General features: G+C 36.5%; 3 protein-coding genes across 3 annotated transcripts; 1 reads left to right on the top strand and 2 right to left on the bottom strand.

The window, feature by feature from the left end:
- Positions 1-127: 127 nt before the first annotated feature.
- On the bottom strand, positions 128-1545 carry LOC103847084 (basic leucine zipper 19). Its single transcript, XM_009124119.2, has 4 exons — positions 844-1545; positions 660-750; positions 462-588; positions 128-387 (listed from the first exon to the last, which is right to left on the bottom strand). Exons 1-4 carry the CDS (start codon positions 1008-1010, stop codon positions 323-325), a joined length of 450 nt encoding a protein of 149 aa, XP_009122367.1. The 5' UTR covers positions 1011-1545; the 3' UTR covers positions 128-322.
- Positions 1546-1802: 257 nt separating this feature from the next.
- LOC103847083 (LRR receptor-like serine/threonine-protein kinase ERL2) lies at positions 1803-7730 on the bottom strand. The gene is made up of 26 exons (XM_009124117.3): positions 7070-7730; positions 6657-6795; positions 6502-6573; positions 6345-6416; positions 6194-6265; positions 6045-6116; positions 5876-5947; positions 5723-5794; positions 5569-5640; positions 5414-5482; positions 5258-5329; positions 5112-5183; positions 4945-5016; positions 4787-4858; positions 4631-4702; positions 4483-4554; positions 4321-4392; positions 4156-4227; positions 3992-4063; positions 3833-3904; positions 3687-3758; positions 3544-3615; positions 3399-3472; positions 3206-3334; positions 2421-3142; positions 1803-2343 (listed from the first exon to the last, which is right to left on the bottom strand). The coding sequence occupies exons 1-26, from the start codon at positions 7146-7148 to the stop codon at positions 2032-2034; spliced, it is 2892 nt and encodes a 963-aa protein (XP_009122365.1). The 5' UTR covers positions 7149-7730; the 3' UTR covers positions 1803-2031.
- A 3818-nt stretch (positions 7731-11548) lies between these two features.
- LOC103847082 (embryo-specific protein ATS3) lies at positions 11549-12907 on the top strand. Its single transcript, XM_009124116.3, has 3 exons — positions 11549-11776; positions 11872-11982; positions 12297-12907. The coding sequence occupies exons 1-3, from the start codon at positions 11564-11566 to the stop codon at positions 12726-12728; spliced, it is 756 nt and encodes a 251-aa protein (XP_009122364.2). The 5' UTR covers positions 11549-11563; the 3' UTR covers positions 12729-12907.
- The last annotated feature ends 3799 nt before the right edge of the window (positions 12908-16706 follow it).

Here is a 16706-nt window from a genome sequence, read left to right as displayed (position 1 = left end):
CGAAACAGAATGCTGTAAAGAGTGTGCGTACAAATCTACGCATGGATATCATTAATATTTTACATTTTCATTAAGCAGTGTACGTTTTGATATGAGTTATTTCTCCATATAATCCAACCGAACAAACTATAGTAAACATTAATAATGCGGTCAAGTTGACTTTGTTTAACAATTCTTATAACGGAAGAAGATACATCGAAACATAAATGATAACCATACAAACTAATTAATGTATATTGCTTACTGACTTGACAAAAGGAACATTCTGTAAAATGAAACACATGAAATTTGGGTGGATCTTGAGATAAGGTGCATGGGGTGATCAAATCATATGAGCCATTTTCTTCTTCAGCCTCTCTATCTCCGCTGTGTTTGCCTCAATCTCTCCTGTTAATTAACATTATAACTGTTACTATTATATCAATTCAAGAGATATTTCTTATTAACTATATTCTATATACCTTGATCGGAGATAAAGCGTTGAATCCAACCAGCCATGCACTCCTTAAGCTCCATTTTCTCACGTTCGAGACATTGCTTCTGCTCACTCGCCATCTCTACTTGGGAACGCAGCATACTCACCTGCCACTATATATTAACATTTGATATTATGAAACCATAGCTACATAATATTAAGATTCATGAAATTATTTAGATACATTGAGGTCCCTCGATTTCTTCACTAGATCATCAATATATTGAAGCTTCTTCCACCTTGACTTCTGAGCCGCAACACGGTTCGAAACTATGCTATAATACAAAAGTCCAAAGTTAAGTTAATCAGGGTTGATATACGTATCAAACTGCAAGATAATTAAACGTGACCAAATTATGTAACCGAACCGTTTGAGCTTCTTCGGGTCCATAGCAGGGTCGATATTCTGACGCAGACGAATGGTGAAGCCAGGCTCTACTTCATAGTTGAGGTAACCTGTTTTCTTCTCTTCCACTTGGCTACCATCATTGGACACTTGAAACGAAGTCGGCACAGGAAAGCTTGGGTCGGACATGTTTGCTGTTGTAATTAAACTAAATGAAGACAAGAAAGTGTTCAAACCTTCTTTATAATCAATAATGTGAGTTGTACTACTTCTGAGTTAGTTCTATATTTATAGTGAGTAAACTACATGTCAAGTACCTTATTTTTAGCCTTCTTAACTCTTAAGTAATTAGCAGACTTGATATTACTTAAAACAATAATTAGGAGAATAGACTTGACCAATGCGTTATCGACAGTTGGTAAAACCTTATCAACTTAATTAGTCACTTTATTAACTTTCAATACCGGCAATACACGCAATTACTACTCCCTCCGTTCAATAAATATTTTTTTTACTTTAATTATACACTTTTGGTGATTACCAATCAATAACATTTAATTAATTTAAATATTCTCATTTAATGTTTTTAAAAATATATAAAATACCTTAAATATATATATTATGGAACAAAAAATATAGAGAATCTTATTTTCGGAAGGTGGGAGTATATTTCAATATGTACAAGAGTGTGAGTAGTATATTGACTGATTATTAGTTACCACCATTGAACACATAGTAAAGGTTTAGCTAGTAAGTTTTAGTTATGGTAATAAAATAGTTTCATATATTACAACATGTTAATATAAGTAGGATAATAATATGTATACAACATAGTAAGAGAGGAGCAGAAGAAGGGTGAAACCTATGCTCTTTTCTTAGATGGTAGAAGTTTCATAAACTTTGCATTAGTTGTGAGCCGTCGTCAATGAATAATAAAGAAAATTTAGTCATGGAAGATATACGCATTAATGGATATGAATATGCATTAAAGAGGAGACTGAAAGACTTTTAACGAACTCGTGAAGATGTCCCATAGAAAACCCACATTTAACTTGAGCTACTCTTTTTTCACCTATACCATACCATGTTCTTGTCTTTAATGTTCTTTTTCCAAACCGACATACTAGCCCAAAATGGCCAAACCACATAAAAACCAGCCACTCCATCCTTGCGCCACAAGAAACCCAAAAAGAAAATAAAAAAAAGCAACTTATAAGCTGCTTTTGGAGATAGCTTCACGGAACTGAACAAACCACTGTGGGGATGCTGTATCCAAGGAATGGCTCTCACGCCGTTCTTCCACTCCCTGCGGAGAAGGCGGCTTCTTTGGAGGTGGAGACGGGAGAAGAGAGAGTAGAACCCTAGCGACCTCCTGCATTGTAGGTCTCTCCATAGGGTTTCGCTTAGTGCACATGAGAGCCAGTTGAAACGTCTTCTTGATGTGCCCTGAGTCGACGCACGTCACTGAAACCTCCGCATCAACCGCATCCATCACTGTGTTATCATCTGCCTTCGACAGTATCTGCAACAACAAACAAAAAAGACAAATGTCATTTGCATTCCTTGTGTAACACTCTATCCAATAAAAAAAACTCATACCAATTGATGCAAGTTGGCTTCATTATCCACAGCCTTCTTCCCAGTCAAAAGCTCAAGAAGCACGACACCAAAGCTGTAAACATCAGACTTCTCGTTCAGCCGTGAAGTACGAGCATACTCAGGGTCGATATATCCTATGGTTCCAAGAACATAGGTCGAAGCATAAGCTTTGGCTGCTGCTATGCTCTTGGCAATCCCAAAATCCGACAAACGCGCCTCGAAGTTCCCGTCGAGGAGTATGTTCGAGGACTTGACGTCCCTATGGATGATCCTAGGAGTGCAGTCATGGTGGAGATACGCGAGCCCTTGCGCAGCTCCAACGGCTATCTTCAGCCTTGTCTCCCAGTCGAGCTTGGCTTTCTTGCCAGCAGGGCCGTGGAGAAGGTCCCAGAGAGAGCCGTTCTCCATGTAGTCGTAGAAGAGGAGGTTGCCGAGGGGAGGGGAAAGGGCGTAGCCGTGCAGGCTCACGATGTTTCTGTGCCTTATGCTCCCGATGGTCTCGAGCTCGGTCTCGAACTCGCGCAGGTTGTGGGGGTGGTGGTTGTAGATTCGCTTAATGGCAATAGGTCGGGAGGTTTTGGAGGAGGTGCATTTGTAGACCGTGCTGGAAGCGCCGTATCCGATGGCGTACTTCTCGCTGAGATTCTCGGTGAGTCTCATGATGTCGTCGAAGGTGTGGATAGCCATGTCCATGTGGAGAATCACCAGCTTTGTTGTTGACCCTGAAAGGTTTTCCACATAAGCATACTCTAATGAACCAAAAGCAAGAAGAGAGTAACTAATACCTTCAGACCGTTTTGGAGAACTTTCCAAGACGTTTTTTTGCTGCTTTGACTTGTAAACCGCAATGAGTATCATGCATATGAGAGTAATGAAACCGAGAACCATGCATATCACTGAAGTTCTGGTGATTACTATCAAGAGAAAGAGAAGTGTCAGTTAAAGACAATGTAATAAGATAAGTGCAAGGTCAGATACCTTGCGACTTGGGCAAAGAAGGGCCACATATTGAACCAACCCAGTCCCCACAGAGAAATGGATTCCCAAAGAAGCTATAAACAAAATAATAGATTTGAGATCACATGACAGGTTAAGAGGATTTAAAATATAGCAAAGTTTATACCTGGCTGGAGCAAAATGAGAGAAGTTTTTCATAGGTGGGATTATTCCAGATAGATTGTTGAAAGAGATGTTCCTATGAAAGTGTATAGAGAGAATTGATTAGAAGAGACTTTTATAACATAATTAACAAAAAAGAAGACTCACAGATTGACAAGACTGAAGCAGTTTGTAAGTTGATCAGGAATCTTCCCATGAATCTTGTTGTTGTTGAGTATTCTGTACAAAGAAGAATAAAAAAGAAAGTGAGTTATCTGTTTTAGACGCTAGTATGTGAAGGAGAAGTGACTTACAGGGAGATAATGTTCTGCAAAAGGCCAAGCTCAGTTGGAATAACACCGGAGAGAGAGTTGAATGATACATCCCTGAGAAAGAAGGAGAAAAGTTAGTAAAGACTAAAGAGGATGTTTATCATAAACGAACATACTTTTGAGCATAAAGAAAAAGTTTACATGATTTGAATGCTTCGGAGGTTCCCAAACTCTGCAGGCAATGGTCCATTGAGATAGTTTCTGCTCAGGTTTCTGAAAATTAAAGCATATCTCAAGTCAACAAACAAAGAAAAAAAAATAGTGTGAAAGAACAAGGAAGCTTCAGGTGTTTGATGATAACATACAAGATGAGAAGATGCTCAAGATCACCGAGTGTTAATGGTATTGGTCCGGAGAAACTGTTGCCAGATAAATCTCTGTAACCAAAAGCTTGTATGAGTTGAGCTGGTCCACATATAAAGAAGTAGAAAGGAGAAAGAGGATGTAATGCTCCCAAAATAAAAACTTACAAGGTATCAAGATTGATAATATGGCCAAGCTCGGAAGGTATTTTTCCCTTGAAGCTGTTTGCGGAGAGATTTCTGCAATTCACAGCAGCGACACAAGATCAACACAGACGAATAACCAATCAAAGAGAATGACATGCTGTTTATGTAATCTTTGAAGCTTACAAATAAGTCAAGCTTCCAAGATTCCGGAATCCAAGAGGTATGGAGCCATTTAGTAAATTCCCATGCACATTGCTGAAAACAAGAAAGGCATAATAAGCTTTGGTTATAAAAGAGAGTAAGTAAGCCAAAAAAAAATCTCAGGTCTTACAATTGATTTAAAGCCGCACAGGAGCTAATGTTAGCTGGAATCGGCCCTACAAGATGGTTGTTTGCGAGATTCCTACACGGTGGAAAGAAAGATACATTAGCCGGCTTAACAAAAAGGATGATAAGTGAAACTCTGGAGGATAGGATAAGAACTTACAGTTCGAATAATTGTTCAAGCTTCCCAAGCTCAGGTGGGATGGTTCCCACTAGTTCATTATCATTTAGTTGCCTATGATAATTGGCAAAACCTCACAGATGAGCTAAAACTTTGTTGTGAGTTCAATAAAATAAAAGTTGCAAAAATTCAAATCTTACAAATAGCTGAGGCGTGACATATTGCCAAGCTCAGATGGGATTGGTCCTGTGAGCTTGTTGCCATGGAGATACCTATTTTCAAGAAATAAATTCGATTAGTCGATACAAAGATCAGAGAGACCATACCCATGACACAGTAAGTAGAAACTAGAGAGTAAGGGACTCACAGCTTTCCGGTAAATGAGAGATTCCCAAGTATTGGTGGGATAGGCCCAACTAGTTCATTGCCACTCAGATCCCTAGGCATTGGATAAGTTAATTTTCACTGAGTAGAAAGATCTTGAAAAGAAACTTAAAATGAAACACAACTTACAAAACAGCAAGGGCCTGCATCAGACCAATGACTTCGGGAATTCTACCAGTCAATCTGTTTTCTTGAAGTGACCTGAACGAGAGAACACATCACCACTTTACAATATGAACTGTTTTGACAGCCAAACGAGAGGGTTAGAGTCTTAACAAAACTTACAGAGTAGCGACTTGAAGGAACCCGATATTGTATGGTATAACGCCAGTGATCTGATTATATGAAATATCCCTGAAAATGCAAAAGACATAATAATGAGTCCACACGAGTTCTGTGCTGAAAATAAAGAACGTTTCCTCAAGGTGAAATACACATACAGGATCTCATAGCTTGTGCAATTTCCAATGTTGTCTGGGATGGTTCCAGTTAGGTTGTTGCCTCTCACATCACTAACAACAATCAATGATTAAGTTATGACTTATCAAGAGGTTAAACTGAAACATGAAAGAGAGATGAGCCGGTATCACTTACAAGTACCACAAACCGGTGAGCTGGCACATGTCAGGAGACAACGTCCCAGTCAACATATTCCCACGTAAACCGCTGCAAAACAAAATATAAATCACCATCACAAGATGAATCTCCACTTGCTTAAAGAACTTAAAGATGAGTAGGTGAACTTACAGATACTGTAAGACCTCATTCCAGTAAAGCAACCTCGGTATCTCACCAGTTAGCTGGTTTTTTGCAAGGTCACTGCAGAAACACATGCAACGAAACTACAATCAGTTAAATGACCACTTGGTTTTTGATAACTTAACTCATAAATAGATAACGTCAAAAAGAAACTCACAGAGTCTTGAGGTTTGGAATCTGGGTTAAGGTTGCTGGTATTGGGCCAGTGAGCTGATTATTCTTCAGGTTCCTGATTTAGCCAGAGGGGTGAAACAGTTTACAAACTGGCAGAGGGAACAAACGGATCCGAATGTAGAGAACACTTACAGATACTCCAGCTGTTTGAGTTTGGAGATTGAGAATGGTATGTCTCCAACCAAGCAATTAGTGGAGATATCACTGCAACCAAAAGATTTGATTATAAAATAACTGACAAACACAATTATTTTAATAACTTGAGGAATACAAAGAAACTTACAGATAAGCAAGAGAAGCACAGTTTCCAAGCTCATCTGGAATCTGACCGCCCAGATTATTCCCTTGCAAGTCTCTATTATATATAGAATACAAACATGTTCATAAGGAACCAACTCAAGAGACATGTAGATTACTAGAAGAGAGGAGAGAAGACTTACATTGATTGCAAACTCCTCAGATCTCCAAGTGCTGGTGAAATCTCCCCTCCAAGATTCAGATTTGACAGATTACTTTCAACCATAACAAAGAACAAATCAGATTTACTGAAAAACAAATGAGACAAAAGGTGGAATAAAATGGAAAAGATACTTACAGAGAGACAACGGAGAGGGAAACGTTATCACACAAGACACCACGCCAAGAACAAAAGTCGCTGTTGTGAACATCGTCCCAGTCCAGAAGCATATTCGCCACGTTGCTGAAGGAAGCTTTCATCTCCATCAACGCTTTCCCTGTGCCAAAAATCCAAACTTTTTACATTATTTAATAAACAAATCAAAAAAGGATTTGTTTAATCATTAGAAAATGATTATTGTCATCAAATCTTTACTATAAACTATTCTGTTGAAGCAATCTTTAGGGCTCAGCTTCACAAAGCTCTCTCTCTCTCTCTTTCTCTCTTATGGTTTCTTCGTCAGTGACAAAAAAAAACGATACTTTTTCAACTACATCGTCCCAAAATCGAAACTTTATGGTTTAAAATCACTCTAATGAAGAGTAAAGAACCTTCATCGTTCATCGGAGAAACAACACCGCATAGCATGAAGAAGACCACCACCATCCCCAAGCTTTTCACTTTCTCCATCACACTTCTTCTTCCTCACACAGAGAAGAAACCCAGAAAGTAAGAACACAGTGGAGCCTCTTTAGAGGAAGAAAGCGAGATCCTTTGAAGTTTTCTAGCTAAAGAAGAATCGTTGTGCCATTGTTTGGGGGAGAGAGAGGGGACCGACACAGGCGATTAGCGTGAACTGTAAGGAAATGCAGAGCAGAGATGTTTAAAGAAGAGAGAGAGGAAGAGAGTACAGTTCTTCATCATAACTAGAGGGAGGGTGAGAGCTCCGAGACGCCAATGAGAGAGAGAAACTTTTAGTACGTCTCTCAGACAACGACAAATAATGTCAGTATCAATAACATTACATACACCGCTATGTACTTAAAACCTCTGCTTAAAACATCTCCGATCATCTTTAATGACACACTGATCGAAATGATTTACTTTGGCTTTTACTTCATAAAAAAAATCACACTGAGAGTGTAATAAGAGAGGATGCTATTAACTGTTAAGTAACTAACGGCGTTGGGTCCGTATGACTTGACGGCGACGGCTGTATACAGATGTAAAAACGCCGTTTTCCAATGTAAAGTGTCCGGAGAAACCCCGTTTACGCGCGCGCGCGTGCGTTAATGTAACGGATCCAACGGTGGAAAGATCCCATACCATGGACCGCGAGGTAGAGGATAAAACCATGCTCTTTCTTGTGACGATGAGTTAATGCTTTCTCTGATGATTGATTGGTTGAAAGAAGCCAAAAAACCGGTCGGACCGGTTTAGTTGAGTTTGTTTGCTTCCTCCTTTGGTCACGTCTTTGTATTTGTAATTACTTTGATTAATTTTGATGTCGACCTACATTGTTTGTACTACTAGGTCGAATAAGTTTGGTGGAACTGTAGATTGCATTCAATAAAAGGAATATTATAAAATTACAAAAAAAAAAATATAATGGGATAATGAACAGTTGTTAGTGGTTACACTGTAGAATCTTAATGTTAAAAGAAAAGAGCAGAGATCGTGTCTAAAGCTATCATAGGATAGCCTCGTATAAAGCTGTTTACTCTTTTGCTGTCGAAGCTTATATCTTCGTTTTTCTCAAAGGATTTGAATTTTTAATAATACTAATATTGAGTTAGCGAATTACGTGAATACTATACTGATCCATGTTAAATGAATGTATGTCTATCTCAAGGCTAACATGTAAAAAAATTCATCATAACATTTTTTAAAAAAGTTACTGAAGTGACATATCAGGTTCAAGTCAGAGCCGTAGGGGCCCAAAAGATATCAGAGAAAGATTGGTTAAACCCCAACCGTCTGATTAAACCGATGTTTGGCATCGTTGGTTCTCGCTTGCCCTGGTGTTTTGGCAGCTTCCTTTTGTGCCATATCTCATATCTCATATCTCTCCTCCTCGACATAAAAAGCCAAAAGAAAAAATGAATATTAAATTTTGAATATGAAATTTATATGGTAACGTATGCAATAGGAAGAAAAGATGCATCGAGTTACGTTTGGTCTTCTTAGCTTAATATGGACCGACCGTATCTTCCTTCTTCCTCGATGGTTCTGTTCTTGATTCCTCTAAGTTCGTACCACCTACTACTGGTCAAACTTTTAGATATCAGTGTCAATTCAAACCAAAAAGAAGAGTAAATATTAGTAGATTATACCATAACATACTACCTCGCTTTATTAAGAACTAATCTCATGTTTACGTACCCATATATGGGTTTCTTTAACCATGACTCGTCTTGTTATAAGAAACCGATTGAAACCTCCTCACCATAGGGCCTTGAAGTTGAAGCCATAGTGAGAAAATGCATTATCTTTTGTTCATATTGATTCAAAACCATTTGCATCCGTTGAGTTCAAGTTGCGGACCGCAATATAAAAGCATGCACATGCGAAAGATTAGTTAAAATATTTAAGTTTACATGGTAACGTCGTTACATAGTTGAAAATATATCGAATTAAACAGACATGATTACTGTGCATAATTCAAACCAAGCTGAATAAGCCTAATTGCAGATTGCATATATACATGCACTTAATTTCCTTTATGTATTCATGGCCACCAGGCCCGACGACCAGATTTCAACTGCTACAGTAAAATCAGTAGATCGGGTGACTATTTGAACGGCAAAAGAAAAATATTGTAGACAGGGCTCGTATATCCACATGATCTAGGTCGTGTGGAGGTTCAGCTATATACGCAACTCTATGCTTTTAGACTTGAACCGTGCATGGTTCTAATATGTATCAAGACCACTTTCCACGCATTCAAGACTAGCCTAAACTAGACCAGCTCAGTTATTATCATTTTCAGTCTTGAAATGTTTGTATTGTCATTTTATCATAACAATAGATGAGGTGTGGCGTTAGTGACAGTGATCGGGCTTGTGGTATTGATTTTAACATTGAATAGTTGGCAAGTTCTGGTGAATTATAATTTGTTTAGCTGAATTTTTTGTTACAATTGTTTTCTGTAACCAAAAAAGTTCGCACTAAGTAAACAAATCATAATTCACCATTTGATGTTAAAAAACAGTTAGCATTATCTGAGTTTATGTATATAGCAGTGTGGCTCAAGCTTAGAGTGAAGAGGCAATCAGAGAAGGCAAGGGTGGATTTTACAGATCCACGTTGCATGATATGACAGGTCCAAAACGTGTGGTGAAATGTGGGTTAAACGCTGTGAAGCATAACTTTACCAGATGCAATAATGGTTGTCTCATAACGTCATATCTCTTAATTGCTGCTAGTAATATGGTAGTAGTTGCTACGGGTAAATGTGAAAAAGCTACCGGGTAAGTAAAGAGCTGCCGGTGTGTTACACAATACAAAGCCTACATCTGACTCGAATATCAGCCCAATAGTTACCACACAATTAAAATGTAAAACCTGAAGAGCCCCGAAGAAATTGCTTAAGGCCCATGGGTTGACATTTTCTTTTTGTTGGAAGAAAAAAACTGCCGTACACCAAAAAATGTTTCCACGATGGATAGTATTTTACTATCAATACTATTAAAACAGGAACATGCCCTATTAATAATAGTTGAGTCCAATTTAAAAAAAAACTGATTTTTATATAACTGCATCTAATTATATTAAAACACTAACTATGTTGTAATTTATAACTTCTTCTACCTCTAGCAGAAGCAGTTATCAGGTTCTCTTTAAAAGCGATTTTTATGATCATCTATTAATTTCAGTAACAAACAAATAGAGAACTCAGACACAAATTCAGAGTACACAAATTATATTATCTATCCATTTGTGGTTTCTGAATTCACTTTCTAGCTGATTTCCTTCGCTCCACTTACTGGTCGAAGACTACAAAAAATAAGACAAAGGGCCATGTTCGAAAATGCTCGTAAGGCATCCGATTAAGCGCCTGCGAGATATAGAGCTGTGCTTGGGCGTGGTGATTTCGTCATAAGCGGCGAGCAAATCGAAGGTCGCGTTTTTTTTTTTTTTTGAGTTTTGAATGTTTAAAACTGATTTTTTACTACAGATCTATGTATTTGAGACTACTGATACGTAATCACACAAAAATTTGATAATTTACAAGGAAATAGTTGATGGCCGCCATGAAAATAGATTTACAGTGTCAAAACCCTAAAAAAAAATCTGGAAAAGATGATGAAAATTACAATTATGCCACTTATTAAAAAAATAAATAAAAATGCACAACAAGCTTTTGTCGTATAGAATTAGGAAACTGCCGACAAAAAAAAAAATTAGGAAACTAATTCCAAGCAACTGAACCAACAATTGCCACCAGGCCACTGAAATTTAATAGTATTGATCCCAAATTTATTAATTACAAAACTCGGTTTAACCAATTCCAAGCATAATCAAATAAGTTTGATTCTTAATACTTACTATAAATGAAATTTCTTGATCAATTCCTGATTTTAGTCGTTTGTAATAGGAAACCAAAATCATTCTTTTCCTTACACACAGTTATTTTATTTTCATTACACACTTGCTATATTTTCTTTAGCATTTATAAAAATAATTTTACATAAATATTTTTGGTCATTTATATTATTAAGTGGACATTATACCTGCGGGTAAAGATCTAGAACAAACAAATATGATTTAAAAAAAACGGATATACGGACATATAATTACAAAGATTGAATGTATGCCAAATCAATCTTTACATTACTATTATTTTATAAAATAGATTTTGATTAAGATTTACATATATATGACTACAAAGAAAAACGTAAATATGATTACATAGAAAAACACAAATATAAAAATTAAATTTCTGAAAAAAAAATTAAAACAAAAAATATAGTTAAAACAAAAATATACCCGCCCTTTTGAGGGCGGGTCAAAATCTAGTTTGTGTTAAAATATCAACGGCGACGTGTTTATCATATCAGTGTATGTTTGGAACTCAGTAGGTTGATTCCTTGTGCCAAGTGTCCATGAGAAAATTAGTAGCAGATGATGACAACGAACATCATGCAATTTATACAAGTCCTTCACGAGAGCCTCTTTCTACATCTCTCTCTCTCTCTCTCTTCTCTTCTTTTCATCATTACAGACACAATCTCTTGCTTGAAATGACGCTCCCTTCCTGCTTTCTCTTCCTCTCCTTCATCTTCGTCACGCATGCCTTCGACCTCAGCCTCATCCAGGTTCTCTTTGTTTATCTGTTTAATTTTTCCGGTTAGCAAAAAATCAAGAACCGGTTTATCTCGTTACCTGAATATTTTTTTTCTATATATTGTAGATGGAGACCGGAACATGTCCGTATACGGTGGTTGTCATGACGAGCTGCCTCTCTCCAGAGTCGACGAGAGATCAAATCAGCATCACTTTTGGCGATGCGGATGGCAACCAGGTTAGTTTAGAGACAAACTCCGGTTTAAACTTCAACTTAAGGCTCTAAAAATTAATTATCATGAAATTAATCGCTAAAAGGCAAATAGGATACTCAAAAAAATATTTACCCCACTAATTAGTTATGAATAAATGGAATGTTTTTTTGGAGAAAGGAATAAATGGAATATATTTTTTCATAAGAGGCTAAACTTTAGTAAATGTAGATGAATGGTTCATTCTACCATATAGTTTATCCTTCTAATTAACTATATAATATGTATTTGCATGTAATCGCTATATACATAATATATGTAATTAATTTTGTGGTTATAGGTGCATGCAGAGAGACTAGGCGGATCGGTAAAAGGAACGGGGAGTTTAGGGAAGTGTTCAACTGACACATTCCAAGTCAGAGGTCAATGTTTGACTAGCCCTGTATGCTCCCTCTCTATCAAACGGGATGGACCCGACGGTTGGGTCCCGGAGTCCATCGAGATCTACGCACAAGGTTCCAAGTCTGTTAAATTCGATTTCAGCAAAAGCGTCCCTAAAAACACTTGGTACGGCCAAGACCACTGCAACACCACAGGCCCGCCATCGTCTCCCGGACTGCCCCCACCGGCATTCCCACCGGAGACACCTAAGCTACCGCCACCTCCCCATCCACGACCATCTGCTGCTTCCCGGGGTGGTGGAGATGGCGAGAGCGCTTTTCTTGCGTTTGCCATTGCCACTGCGGTTGCGTTCGCCGCAATGGTGCGTTAAGGTTGCTTGATGAGCATGCTGCGTATGTAGCGTCGTGAGACTTTTTTTTTCGTCGAATGTGTTTGTTTGTTTTGTGGTTTTGTTAATTTCAGCCTCAATGTTGTTGTAAAAAACATAACTAAATTGTGAAGTGCTTAGTTTCGTTTTTCTTTAAAATAAAACCTTTTGTTAATACTTGACTTTGATGCACAGTTAATTTATATTAAGTCGTTGTTTCTCTAATACTAGATCGAATTGGCCAAAAGGATTTACATGTCAAAAATACTGTAGAGATAACTACCATAATATATTAATATCTTTTCAAATTCACCTAAAACCTTTATTAAATGAAACAGATCGAATGTGTATATATTCATGAACTGATAGTGTATTAAAAACAAGGTAATAACCCATAGGTTTTATTTGATTAAGAGAAACAAGAAAATAAATTTCGATAATGTGGGCAACAGACCCCAAGGCATATATATATACAGTATACTTGACTTCTATTACATCGAAAAATTAGAAGACTTTATGTTTCGTATAAGATATTGAAGTGTTGGTGAGAAGTAGAATGCATGGAAGTAGGTAGAGTTCGTGGAAGTGGCACCGTAGCCGACTGATGTTGCTTTTACTCTTTTCACTTGTCCAACTCTTCCCTTCACACAATTTTGTTTTGTTTGTTGGTTGGACTGTCTGCTTAAACGTGTCTTTGAACTAAAATCGGGACCAAATACGAACTGCTTTCATCTTTTTAAAAAGTAAAATTGAACAAAGATATTATAAATATAAGATTGTAATAGCTGTAAAAATTAAAGTGTACTGCAAATGAACCCTGTTCTGAGTGAAGAGAGGAAATACCACATACCTAAAGCTCGTCTAATTGTCGGCATGAACATACTTTTTGACAGACAATCTTGAAATTAGTCGTCTATTTTTCAAAAACAGTAAGAATAGATAAGATGCTATTTGCTCCCTATACACTACGTAGGCACTTTAAATCCCCAGTATTGGAACCTTTTGTTGTTTGCATTTGCTTCTTCTCTCGTGTGTTTGTTAGTGAGTGAGACTTGTTATGCGTAGATTTTATATGGATAAGCTCTTTGTACTCTTGGTTCATGTAAATCTTAATTGCGTAGGTTTGCATAATTGCATATGTAGGCACTGGTTTACTTGATTCGGTTTGTGACTATAACAATTTTGTCGTTATTCTTCATCTTGTTGGGTAACAATGATCAAGCTGCAAACTCACTGTAAACACTAGGGAGATCTTTGGATCCTTTGATTCAGTTCCGATCAACTGACTCTATCCTGTTGTACAATAGAGAGCCATAAGAAAAATAGAAAAGACCCATGGAATTTGAAAGGCTAATAGGTTAAATTCAAACTACTTATTTAAAAGCCCAGTAGTAAGGCCCGTTAAGAAACAAAGTAAAAAAATCACAGTTGAAATGAACCTCAAGTGCGATTTCAATGTGTAAAGTTACTTCGTAGGAAACACAAAACAAACAAAAAATCGAATAAAAACTAGATGAGTTGTTTTACTATTGTTAAGCTAGATGGGCTTCCAACCTAAAACCAATTGGTGTTAAGTGGAGTGACTCATCTATCTTATATATTGCTTAGGATCCCTTCCAATAACTAATGTGGGACATTTATCCCTAATACCCCCACTCGAGATGATGGCTCTTTGAACGTCAATCTCGGAATGCTCGGATAAGGATCAATGGGCCAACTTTAGAGTGGATCGATAATAGATCGGATTGGACTGCGTGGATCGGGCTCTGATACCATGTTAAGCTAGATGTGCTTCCAACCTAAAACCAATTGGTGCTAAGTGGAGTGACCAATCTATCTTATATATTGCTTAGAATCCCTTCAAATATCCGATGTGAGACATTTATTCCTAATAGCTATAACGATCCAAACAAAATAGCAGATGAATTTACCGCCACAAATTATAGTAAGACAAAATATTAAAATTTTAGAATCAGAGCAATCCAAGTCGCACGTATCTATAGAATCTGATGGATCGAGATTCAAGAAATCATTATAAATAAATATGTAAAAACCCTTTGCTCGACGTAATCTCTGGCCATTACATTTTAGTTTTTCGTTGAAGACAAAGACGAGGGAAATCAAAACGACGACCCGAGTTCAGGGCCGGCTTAACCATTTCATAGGCCCTGGGGCAATTTTTCAAAATAGGCCCTTAACTTTTAAAATATTATTTATTCCTAACAAAATTGTATAGTTTATCAAAATATGAAACCAAATGCTTAAAATATTATCATGCTCACGTACGGGATTAGAAGTGATTAGTCGTATTAAAAACAATTCTCTCACATAAATTATTTTTATACCATCAGATTTTAAATTTGTATTAGCACTTGTTTTCAAAATGTTGTTCAATGTTCACCATGATACAATCTAATTGTCTAGAAAGAAGTGACATATAATTAGGAATAAAATTTTGATCCGTCTAAATATATAAACCTAGTTACTAAAAGTTTTATTTTAAAAAATAAAATAATATTAATAGAACAGAGCATGATCTCATAAAATAAAAAAAATTTGGAATTATATATGGGGAAATGGAATTCTAATGGGAAATGAAGAATTTAGTGGGGAAAAGATATTTGGGGAACGCGAAACGTTTTTGATTTGAAAAGAAAAATCAGTCTATACGAACATTCCTATAATTTTCTAGCTGTATCTGTTCTGCCTCTTAAATTTCGTATATTCAGTTGACAAATTTTTTTTTTTGAATACTCAAAAACATAATGGGCCCCTCTCTCTCTTTTGGGCCCTGGGCGATCGCCCTGCTCGCCCCTGCACCTGAGCCGGCCCTGCCCGAGTTATAAACAATATGACATGTCATCTTACGTAAACATAACGTTAAATTAAGGAAAAATACACATCTCAACATTGTCATTTCCTAAAAATATTTAGTAAAGATTGGGTCTCGAGGGAAGCAGATATAAACGTTATTTATTTTTATTTTTTTATATAAAGCGTTATTTATAAAGTACTTACAAAGGTGACAAATGAAAAATAAAGAGAGAAAGGTACACGAAGATGAACATATGCAGATATCAAGTAGTATTAACTAAAATAAGAAGAATAGCCTCAGTGATCTAAGATAGTATTCGGTTGTCATCTGTATGCATACGGATTAAAATCTATTTGATATTTATGTTACGAATGGCTAGTAAGAGAGTCATACATTTAGATGATGTTAATTTGAAATTATTACGAGTTTTCAATTTAAAATTAATTAGTGATAAGTGAATTGGCAGTAACTTTTTACATATTATCCATGTTTTACTGAATTGATTTTGAGATTTATATCCTCATATCTTCGTTGAGATAACAGTTCTTTTGACCATTAATTTCAACAGTATCTTAGTCTAGAATTCGCTTCGGTCACACCGCCATGCCAATAGAATCAAGTCGATTTAGGATCAATCGGGCATTTTTTGATAGTCGGATCGATTTTGATTCAGTTAGATAGAATGTGTTCGGGCTATGGTACAATATTCATTCAATTTTGTTATGAGTTTTCAATGTAAAACCAATTCGTGAGTGAATTAGCATAACCTTTTACATAGTATTTATATCCTAAAATTTTTGACGTTAGAGCTTTATATTTTCACAACAACAATAATTATGTTGGTGATCAGCCATATAGCTACACTACTTGAGCTATTTATTTTAATAGTTTTTTGATGTTGTGATAATTTGTGATATGTACAGTGATATATACAATAATATATATATAAAGGCGGAATCTTTATGGAGTCAGCTGACTCCACTATTTTAAAACTTTATTTGTTTTTGTTTAAAAGTATTTATTTTGACGTAATTAACCGTGTAAAAAAATTATTGTTTTCAGTACAAAAAGTTCAGACTCTGAGTATACAATTATTATAGTATATATCTTATATATTAAAACAGAAGTTACAACCTTGATTCATGTGTGATTTTTTTAAAAATGGA

Source organism: Brassica rapa, chromosome A10 (assembly GCF_000309985.2).
Source record: "Brassica rapa cultivar Chiifu-401-42 chromosome A10, CAAS_Brap_v3.01, whole genome shotgun sequence".
In the NCBI taxonomy this organism is placed as follows: domain Eukaryota; kingdom Viridiplantae; phylum Streptophyta; class Magnoliopsida; order Brassicales; family Brassicaceae; genus Brassica; species Brassica rapa.
The sequence above is the reverse complement of the archived record's forward strand: the minus strand, read 5'-3'. Positions and strand labels throughout refer to the sequence as shown.

Coding starts and splice junctions, on each gene's coding strand:
- LOC103847083 (XM_009124117.3), bottom strand. CDS start 7,148: ATGGAGAAAGTGAAAAGCTTGGGGATGGTGGTGGTCTTCTTCATGCTA. Junction 6,266..6,344: donor TGTGCTTCTCTTGCTTATCT/GTAAGTTTCTTT, acceptor TTTTGGTTGCAG/TGATATCTCCACTAATTGCT. Junction 3,335..3,398: donor TTCTTTGCCCAAGTCGCAAG/GTATCTGACCTT, acceptor TTCTCTTGATAG/TAATCACCAGAACTTCAGTG.
- LOC103847082 (XM_009124116.3), top strand. CDS start 11,564: ATGAGAAAATTAGTAGCAGATGATGACAACGAACATCATGCAATTTAT. Junction 11,777..11,871: donor TCGACCTCAGCCTCATCCAG/GTTCTCTTTGTT, acceptor TATATATTGTAG/ATGGAGACCGGAACATGTCC. Junction 11,983..12,296: donor GCGATGCGGATGGCAACCAG/GTTAGTTTAGAG, acceptor TTGTGGTTATAG/GTGCATGCAGAGAGACTAGG.
- LOC103847084 (XM_009124119.2), bottom strand. CDS start 1,010: ATGTCCGACCCAAGCTTTCCTGTGCCGACTTCGTTTCAAGTGTCCAAT. Junction 589..659: donor AGAAATCGAGGGACCTCAAT/GTATCTAAATAA, acceptor GTTAATATATAG/TGGCAGGTGAGTATGCTGCG. Junction 388..461: donor ACGCTTTATCTCCGATCAAG/GTATATAGAATA, acceptor GTTAATTAACAG/GAGAGATTGAGGCAAACACA.